General features: G+C 40.5%; 1 protein-coding gene across 3 annotated transcripts in view; it reads left to right on the plus strand.

Annotated features, from left to right (window-relative positions):
- The window catches only part of RETREG1 (reticulophagy regulator 1), a 141,075-nt gene extending 135,684 nt beyond the window's left edge, over positions 1–5,391 (plus strand). For all 3 annotated transcript variants that reach the window (XM_038388618.2, XM_043508451.1, XM_038388619.2), the window contains one exon: positions 872–5,391. In XM_038388618.2, coding sequence (XP_038244546.1) covers positions 872–1,383 — 512 coding nt within the window. In that variant the 3' untranslated portion in view covers positions 1,384–5,391. The remainder of the gene's footprint in view (positions 1–871) is intronic.
- Positions 5,392–10,694: the final 5,303 nt, after the last annotated feature.

Here is a 10,694-nt window from a genome sequence, read left to right on the forward strand (position 1 = left end):
CACTTGTTCTTATGAAACAAAATAAATTCAGTCAAATTAATTCTTTTTTATATCCTCAGTGCACATTAGAACAAAGGTTCTTTTCATATATATTCTCCTTAATTCACTTCCTTAAGGCCTGGTTTACAAGCCTGTGGTCAGTTGGTGTTTTAGTAGAGTAAGGACTCTAGCATCAGGTCATAAAAGCACACTGTGTAGTTTTAATTTTTTTTAAAATTCATTATGTTACTAATAACACTTTGGATTACTATAAACAAAACAAAATTAAAATCCAATTTACTTTTAACCATTAAAAGTGAAACTACACTGGTCAGTTTTGCTAAGGTTTTGTGTTCAATATTTGTGTGAGATGTTTTACATACAACTTTGATGTTAACAAAAATGTTTTCATGATATTTTTTCATACCTTAATGAAAAGAGATTTGTTTATGGATTCAGACATTTCCGAGCAGATTTTACAACCGACCCCCATCAGCATGGTACTCGTGCATGAGGACCACTAGATGAGTTTCACCAGGAAGTTTTCATTTTGTAGGCCCAGTGAAATATAAAATGTAAACAGTGTAAAAAGGAAATTAATTTTTACAATTTTAATAATCTAAGGAAGCTTTTAATATATACTTTTAACCTGACATTCTCCCATTAAATTGTTTTCTCACTGAAGTAATATAGTCAGATTTTGAGCAACAATGTTTGCAGCTTTGAAATACTGAGTATATAATCTGAGAAACATCTAATTTGAATGGTGTCAGAAAGCTCTCCTTGTTAAATCACAAAATTGTGGTAGGGCATAAACTTTACTAATAATAATTGTGTTCTTTCATTCTCCCTTGTTTGCTAACAGTATTTTCAATTGCTAATCTCTTAATAGATTTTGACAGACCTAGTGATCATGAAGAAGCTTTTGCCAGAGATCTTGCAGAATTTCCCTCTTTAGAAAATGGTGTAGGAACAAATGATGATGATGATTCGAGCATTGGCATGCCCATCCAGCAGAAGAGAAAAAAGGAACAGATGCCTTCCAAGGTGGCTCATTCTCCCAGACAGAGGAAAGAAAGGCAGTCTGCCACAGGCCTTTCCCTTCTTTTGACCAGTGACCAAACCTTTAACTTAGTGAGTGATATTGCTGGTGATGTTGTTGCAGCTGCAGTGTCTGCCGCCATCAAAGACCAGTTGAAGTCCACACAGCAAGCACCCTCACAGGTAGTCTCCAGTTTGAGTGAGGAGACAGACACAGAAGAAGCTGATGATTTTGAACTGCTTGACCAATCAGAGCTTGAGCAGATTGAGGGTGAACTGGGGCTTACACAAGGCCAAGAAGAAAAGCCACAGGAAAAAAAGAAATCATCAGGCTTCCTTTCAAATCTGCTTGGAGGTCATTAACCTGGAAATTGGAGCTAGTAACATAGCAGAAATGAAACAAAACATCAAATGCAAAAAAAGGAAAATGCTCAGCTGTAAGCTCTAACTATTACTTCAGATGTGTTGTAATAATGTCCTTACACAGAGTGAATTAATTGGATACGTATCAGCTGACCTTGATAGTTTAATGTTTCTGATAGCTATGCCTCAATGTAGTAGCATGAAATGAAGTATCTAGCCCCTCTTTGGTCACTGATGAATGTTAGAGGTCAGTTGTTATTTAAGAAAAAATTAAATTGCCAAATCTAGATTTCGGGGTCCTCAGCCAAATGCTCTCCGCCTTCAGTTTGTTTACACTTAGTTTTCAAGACTCCAAAGCAGTTAACGATATGTATAGTGAAGAGAAATTATGAATAGGATGCAGTGAGATAAGCAAAATCTTCTTATCTGCCTCTATTATAGTGAAATATCTAGATCCCTATGGTTATTGTGTGTGGCACGTTTGATGTCCATGAATACTTTATTAGCATAAGCCTCAAATTTAAGGATGTGTGCAACACCATCAAAATTAACAAAAGTTCTGTTGCATATGTAAACTTTCAAATTAATTTTTTGATAAGCTGATACATTTCCAAGTTATCTCTGATGTTTTAGGCTTGTAGAGTTATGAAATGGCATGCTACTAAATTGATCACCTGCTGTATTTTCTGCTAGAGTCTGGTACTGGGCAGTAATGTCCATAAAGAGCAAGGCAAAAACAATGTTACACTTGAGATTATGAATATCATGTAAACTGAACAAGGCCTTTGTTGTTTTGTTTTTTAATTTTAGTTTGGAATAGGGAAGCCAAGAATATTAAAGGTGAACAGAGAGGCTTTTTACCTGCCAATTCCTGCAGTCAAGGTTCTGTTTTTCTCATGAGACAGTTGCTATCACTACTAATTGAAGTCATTAGAGAGCTATTCTTTAAAATGTATCTGGTGTTCAGTGAGGCCAGATATTATAGAAGAAACGCAGAAACTTCTTGGAATACAAGTGAAGGAGGAACTTGTTTAAAAATATTTATTTGTAATTTTTAACTCCTCACAGACTGGCTTGGGATCTTAAACAAGTAACTTACTCCATTTTTTTCAAGATTTTTGGTTTACCTTTAAACAAAGATGAAAGGCAATGCCCATTTAAGGTAAACAAAGATTAATAGGAAGAAGTAAAGCTAGTTTTATTAATGTGCTATAAATTGTTAGCAGGGTTGAGGGACCATGTCAGCTGTTATCACTAATCTTTGTGATTCCCTATTTGCTGGCATTTTAACAGGTGAATGTTGTTATCTAGGACTGTCAGAAAGTATAAACCAAGCTTATAACAAGGTCAGCTTTTCTTCCATAATAGAATATTTTTAGAAAAAAAAACTTGTTTTAAAGTAGTACCATTTTAAATTTGTTTTTCTTTCTGAGGCATTTAAAAGCTAAACAGATTGCCAAAAAAATTTTAGGTAAAGGAAAGCTATGGAAAACTTTTGACGCTAGCTTTATTGTTGCTTGTGCTTACGTGTCAGTAATGCATATTAACTGTGTTTGCTGTCCTTTATCAGTACAAAAGTGAGCCTGTGCCTTCATTATCTAACCCATCCTGAAAGAAGTGAAAACTGGATATAGAGCCCACAAGATGTAGTTTTTTAAATTACATCATCCTGACATTCAATACAAGTTTCTGAAAAATAATTAAAATACAGCCACATATTTTATACGCTATTAGTTGTTAAGTTTTTTATGACTTTTTCCCAGCTTGTGCATTCCCATTTAATAAACAAACACAAAGGCTGTGGCCATGAAAATAGTGAGCGTAAACCCCATTTCAGTTTCTCAGATGAATAAAGGACACTGTTTCCTTAATGCATGTTTAAGACAATCTACATAGTCAGACGAGTACAAGTTACAAGTCACCAATGAAGCTTTACAGAACATCTTGACAATAGTATGCTTCCCTGTGTGATGGTACAAGTAACAAGAAGATTAACAGGTTACAACACATGAAGAAACTGGATGGGCAGGGCTGGAGCGGGGGAGGTTTTTAACAAGACTGTAAGTGGATGATGAGGTTTGCTGTCAATGGTGGCATTGTAACAGTGTGCACTTTATTGTTTTCTGAAGAATATTTGTGGTTACAAAATTGTAAAATACAGGGGCACTCTTACAGAAATGCAAATTACATCAAGGAAGAAAAGCAATTTCAGGAGGAGTTGCTCAGACTTTTTGTAAATGATCCATTTTCTGGTTTCAACATAGAAAGGTAAATCAATTTGACTACGTGTTCCAGTGTGGAATAAGTCCTGAATTGTCCATAAGGAAGCAAGGCAAAACAAACCTGAACATACAACATACTGAAATGTGGGAGCACAATTGCTCATTACCCTGTGTTTGGCTTTTTAAAATATTTTGTTCTTCTGTTTTTATAGTAGTTAAAGTATAATTAACTCTTTGTTCAAGACCGCAAATACTGCAGGATTGGAAGAAGAGGACTTAATAAAAATTATTGGTAGTAATAAAATTATAGCATATTCTTTCATACTTTATTAATATCAGATTGACCCATGAGCATGTGTGAGAGCTGAAAAAGAAGTTTTGGGCTCTGAATAGTAAGTAATTGAGCATGCCATGATTTTTTGCAGAATTTTCTCAAAAAAAGAAAAGGAGTAATTGTGGCACCTTAGAGACTAACAAATTTATTTGAGCATAAGCTTTCGTGAGTTACAGCTCGCTTCATCGGATGCTTTAGCTCACGAAAGCTTATGCTCAAATAAATTCGTTAGTCTCTAAGGTGCCACAAGTACTCCTTTTCTTTTTGCGAATACAGAGTAACATGGCTGCTACTCTGAAACTTCTCAAAAAAAGACAGCGTAAGTCAGAAGTTTTTGGTTCAGAAATAATTAAGAAAAATTGATTATGCATTCCCTTTGCATTAGTTGGACATCTGAGCACAAAGAAACATTTTCTGTCTTTCAAAAAGATCCCGTCCAGAGTGTGTTCAGTTGGAATTAATATTAGGGATATTAATTTTGCTGCACTCAGCAGCAGCAACAAAATAAGTTACTGAAGAATTACAACATTTTACAATCTCGCAATAATTCTCATAGCTTCTTTCCTATCAAGAATCCTCCCACCTTCAAAAATTAATAAAATTACAGAAACAAAGCCATACGAGTATAAGTAAATTTAATAGTGTAAAAGTGTATAGTTGCTTATAGAAAACTTTTGACACAATATATTGTAAACTATAATATACACATATCGAGCTAGATGGTGATTGTATCTTTAAGGGATTTCTCCATTTGTTAGAAGAGTATATGTGGACCCTAGTTCAGTCCTCCTTACTCAATAAAATTCCTATTGACTTCATTGAGCCTGTTGTCCTAGTAAGGATGGCTGAATTGGGGGCCGTAATTATGTCACTCCTGTTTCTTGAACAATATGTTAAATCCAGAATAAAGGAACCTTTCAAAAAGCTTAAACTTGGATATAGAAGCCTTTTTGGCACATATATAATCATAAATGCGTACCTTTCATCGTTTAGTGAGCTTGTTTCTTTTTTAAATTGAGTCTATAATGGGGAGGGATAGTTTAGTTTATTTGAGCACAGATAAATAGGACATTACTAAATATGAAAAAATACAGATTTTACGTCTTTAGTTCGTTTTGCACTTATTCCAGACAAATGCCCATTTAACTAAGCACTCTGTTGAACAGACGTACGTTGGTCTCCATTTATTTAATATGAAAGCAATTAATGGTTTCTAGATACAATCTATCCAGGTAACCAGAAACTGGAAAATTACAAAATGTCTTAAATTGTTTAAAATATTTCGCAGCACTTTACCTAGTATGATTACTGTTTTATAAACATGAAATAATTATTATTATTATTATTATTATAGTAATTGTTTGTAAAACCATTTAATAAATATGGTAGTTTTTATCTTTCATTATATAAAATTGTATGTTTATTCCAAAAAAATAACTTAAGTCAAGTTAATGCCACTTCTTGTTGGTTTTTTTCCCTAATCTGATGTGAACCACTGTTTTAATAGTGTGGAGGGTCATATTAAATAAATAATCTTAGCTCTCAGCTACAGCCTGATAATTTTAGAACTTTATCCATGTAAGCAGGGTCTGAATGAGCTCTCCTCTGACATATTGTGGTGAGCTGGAGGGAAAGACTTCAGGAACAGACTGTATTTGCATAGGCACACCTACTCTGCCTAGGTACACAGCAGAAGGGACTGCTCTGTCAAAATGATCAATTTGAGCTTGTGTTGGGTTACAAATCACTGTAGTATTTGAATGCAGAAGTAATGGAATGTTGTTATCCTGGCTATCTGTGTAAAGGGCAGCAGAACTGTACTTAATTTGCCCTGATTGATGGGGTCGCCCCATACTGAACCTCCCTCTTTAAACAGTGGGTAGGGATGCCAAATTCCACTTGAAAAACAGAGACAATTGGAATGGGTGTTTATACCTGGTGTTATGGGTTCTGTCTAAAGATCCTTCCTCTCTCCACTGTTTAAAGACAGAGCTGACTACACTCATTGAGAGTCTTTGTTTTGTTAAGTGATCACTACAGCTGAAATCACCGATAACCACTGTGCTCAGCCCAGTGACAGTATGGCGATGAAAGAGAGTACCCAGCCTGCAGAGAGGTTCCCCACTACCTACTGAAATAATTGAGAGCTGGGTTAATGGTGAACGTCAGACTGTGACATCAGAATGAATGGTGGTGGCAGTGGCCAACGGTGGCAGAGTGAACGACTGCAGGAGAGTGAGTGGCAGCAACTGTGAGATGGTTGTTGCTGAGATGGCTGCAGCAGCTGAGGCGCTGCTTGATGCCTTTGCCCACTCCCCGGGGTGGGAGGTGAACTCATGTGAACACACCTCTGAATTACAGGCCTTCACTGACCTAGGACAGTAACTATGAGTAAGGTGCAGTGGAAGGAGAGGGCAAGGGCAAGTTAAAGGAACATTTGTTGGACTTTCACACTGCAAGGTGAGAGCAAAAGACATGGCCCAACGTACTCTGTGGTGGGTGTTTAAATGTACATAAGAATGACCATACTGGATCAGACCAGTGGTCCATCTAGCCCAGTATCCTGTCTTCCAATAGTGGCCAACGTCAGGTGCCCCAGAGGGAATGAACAGAACAGAGAACTATCCACAATGACTCCAAGGTCTCTTTCTTGAGTGGTCGCAGCTAATTTAGTCCCCATCATTTTTTATGTATAGTTGGGATTATATTTTCCAATGTGCATTACTTTGCATTTATCCACATTTTGTTGCCCAGTCACCCAGTTTTGTGAGATTCCTTTGTAAGTCTTCGCAGTCTGTTTTGGATTTAACTATTTTAAGTAATTTTGATTAGTCTGCAAATTTTGCCACCTCGCTGTTTACCCCCTTTTCCAGGTCATTTATGAATATGTTGAACAGCACCTGTCCCTGGTCAGATCCTTGGGGGACACCACTATTTACCACTCTCCAATCTGAAAACTGACCATTTATTCATACCCTTTGTTTTCTATCTTTTAACCATGATCCATGAAAGGACCTTCCCTCTTATCCCATGATCGCTTGCTTTGCTTTAAGAGCCTTTGGTGTGAGGGATCTTTTCAAAGGCTTTCTGAAAGTCCAAGTACACTATAACCACTGGATCACCCTTGTCCATGTGTTTGTTGATCCCCTCAAAGAATTCTAATAGATTTGTGAGGTATAAGTTCCATATACAAAAGCCATATTGTCTCTTCCCCCAACAAATTGTGTTCACCTATGTGTCTGATAATTTTGTTCTTTACTATACTTTGAACCAATTTACCTGGTACTCAAGTTAGGCCTACCAGCTTGTAATTGCTAGGATCATCTCTGGAGCCTTTTTTTAAAAAATGTTGTCACATTAGCTATCCTCCAGTCATCTGGTACAGAAGCTGATAGATTATGTACCACACGTAGTAGTTCCACAATTTCATATTTGAGTTTCTTCAGAACTCTTTGGTGAATACCATCTGGTCCTGGGCCCTTATTGTTTAATTTATCAATTTGTTCCAGAACCATCTCTATTGAAACCTCAATCTGGGACAGTGCCTCAGATTTGTCACGTAAAAAGAATGGCTCAGGTGTGAGAATTTCCCTCACTTCCTCTGCAGTGAAGACTGATGCAAAGAATTCATTTAGCTTCTCCACGATGGCCTTATCTTCCTTGAGTGCTCCTTTAGTACCTCAATTGTCCAGTGGCCCCACTGATTGTTTGGCAGGCTTCCTGCTTGTGATGTACTTAAAAAAAATTGCTGTTAATTTTTGAGACTTTGACTACTTGCTCTTCAAATTCTTTTTTGGCCTGCCTATACTTTTTTTGCTCACGGTCACATGCTTTCAAATTATGCTTTTGGTGTTTTCCCAAAGTAATGCCTTTTATTAAGGTTGGAGTTTTTTGGTCATATGCAGTCTCATTGCTTGTGAGGGGGGAAGCATTACCTCTTAGAGCAGGGGTGGGCAAACTTTTTAGCCCGAGGGCCACATCGAGGTTGCGAAACTGTATGGAGGGCCAGGTAGGCAAGGCTGTGCCTCCCCAAACAGCCTGGCCCTCACCCCCTATCCATCTCCTCCCACTTCCCGCTCCCTGACTGCCCCCTTCAGAACCCCCGACCCATCCAATCCCCGCTGCTCCTTGTCCCCTGATAGCCCCCTCCCAGGACCAACCACCCCCCCGCTCCCTGTCACCTGACTGCCCCGCCCCCTAACAATCTCTCGGGACTCCCACGCCTATCCAACCATTCCTGTTTTCCATCCCCTGACTGCCCCCCCCAGAATCTCCGCCTCATCCAACTGCTCCCTGTCCCCTGACTGCCCTGGGACCCCCTGCCTCTTATCCAACCCCCCCACTCCCTGCCCCCTTACCATGCCGCTCAGAGTGGCAGGACTGGCAGCCGCGCTGCCCAGAGCCAGCCGCACGGCCCACATGGTGCCATGGCTGTGGGGGAGGAGGGACAGCAGGGGAGGGGCCAGGGGCTAGCCTCCCCAGCTGGGAGCTTAAGGGCCAGCCAGGACGGATGTGGTTGTGGCCGGAGTTTGTTCACCTCTGTCTTAGAGACTCCTAGGGGTAGTTTTAAGTTTTTCCAGGTTACTGAGTAGGGCTCAAGCCAGTTCTGTTTTGTATTGTTAAGAGGAAACTCTCAATATTAAAGCCGGCCCTTGTTGCTGCTGACTCCACCTGGCAGAAGGGTTACATCAAGAGACAATATTGGGACTGTTCTAAAATGTTCTAACTGGTCAATATGCTGTGATTGAAGAATTCAAAGATTCCTTGGTTGCCCCCAAAAGGTAAGACCACCAACTGAATCCCAGTACGCATCATTAGTAACTAAAGATGTCATTTGAATACTGCTTGGATTATGTGAAATTAATAAGTGGTCCCATTTCAATTTCTATGGTTTTGTTTTGAAGATACACTGAAGGCACCAAGAGCTGTGACCTCTGAGCACTTTTGAAAATCAGGCTACCTTCTGGAAAGAGGCCTGATCTATATTACAAAGTTAGGTCAACGTAAGTCGCTTTGCGTCAACCTATTGATGCATGTGTCTAAACTCAAATTTGTCTGCAGCCCTGTTAAGGGGATGCAGTAAAACCACCCCAAACAGCATAAAGCCATGGTCAACCTACAGAGGTCAACACCGTGCGAGTGTGATCTGTATTGACCCTTACATTCTTCCAGCATCTGTCCCAAAATGCCAGACAGTGACAGCTCTGATCACGATTTTCAACTCAACTGTCCAAGGGTCATGGAAGCCCTCTCCTGGCTGGAGTATACAGGAGGCACCGGATCTCCTGGGCCTGAAGGGAGAAGATACTGTGCAAGCACAGCTATGGTCTATCCATAGAAACATGACAGGTTTCAGAGTAGCAGCCGTGTTAGTCTGTATTCGCAAAAAGAAAAGGAGTACTTGTGGCACCTTAGAGACTAACAAATTTATTAGAGCATAAGCTTTCGTGAGCTACAGCTCACTTCATCAGATGCATAGAAACATGGACATCTAGGGAAAACTTGCACAGGGGATGCAGGCAAAGGGGTATGATGGATCAGCAGCAGCGCTGTGTAAAAGTAAAGGCACTCCAGCAGGTGAACCACAAGGCTGAGGAGGCCAACAATTGATCTGGTGCTGAGCCATACACCTGCTGCTTTTACAAAGAGCTGCATGCCATAATTGGCAGAGATTCCACCCGCACCCTGGAGAACACCATGGATACCTCAGAGGAGTCTGAGACACAGACCTGTGCTGTGAGGAGGGAGGACATAGTGGGTGTGTCCAGCTATCCTGTGAGCCAGGTCCTGTTAAAGAGTCTGCTGCCATCTAGCTAGCCTCGCCAGCCAAGTGTGGACAAGGAAGGAACCTCAGGTAAGTGTGCACCTGCATTTTCCCTTATAATGTTTAAATGTAAAGAGGGTGCCTGGCCTGTCCCCAAGTTAACCAGACACAGGCTGGGGCCAAAAGGGAAGGGCAAGCAGTAGGGTGCTACAGGGAGGAGTGTGGGCGGGGCCATGCCAGGCTGTTTGGGAAGGCATAGCCTTCCCCAGCCTATGTGACGCACCACCCATACCCAGGATTACTATGGCATTTCAGTATCACCAGTGGCAATCCACTTGTTGGGAAAGAATATGTATCACCCCACTGCAGTTCGAGAACACCACTGCCGCAAATCCATCCACTATGTCCTGCACATTACTGAGAATCACAGTTCTGTGTAGCAAGAGATGATTAATTGCCCTACACGCTTGCATGACAACAGCCCCCACTGTCGATTTTCCAACCAGAATTTCCCAATGACCGGTAGCAATCCGATGGTTGAAGCTTCCATAGTACAATCACCACTTGCTTCTCAGCTGTCAGTATAGCTCTCATTCTGGTATCCATGTGCTGCAGGGCTGGGGCAAGCTGATCACACAGATCAAGGAATGTGGCCTTTTGTTCTGTAGCCATGGCTCATCACCCCAAATCTTCATTATGATGCAATTCCACCAGTCAATGCTCATAACCTGGGCCCAGGAGCAGCACTAGGCCATCTGAAGCTGCTCTTTGAATGTCACCAACAACCTTGAATTGTTTTTCACTATATCCCCTAACTGTCTCCTTGAAGAAATCATCATGTCCCCCATTGTTGTGAGTCTTCCTGCGGGTCTTGCAAATACCAGAGGATCATGTGTCCTGTATTTGCAATGTTCATGAATCCAGCATTGTGTGGGCTCCATGCTTCTGTCAGAGATGGCAGCCAGTGAAAAATGCCACATGGGTTAGAGAG

This window comes from Dermochelys coriacea, chromosome 2 (assembly GCF_009764565.3).
Source record: "Dermochelys coriacea isolate rDerCor1 chromosome 2, rDerCor1.pri.v4, whole genome shotgun sequence".
NCBI classification, from domain to species: domain Eukaryota; kingdom Metazoa; phylum Chordata; order Testudines; family Dermochelyidae; genus Dermochelys; species Dermochelys coriacea.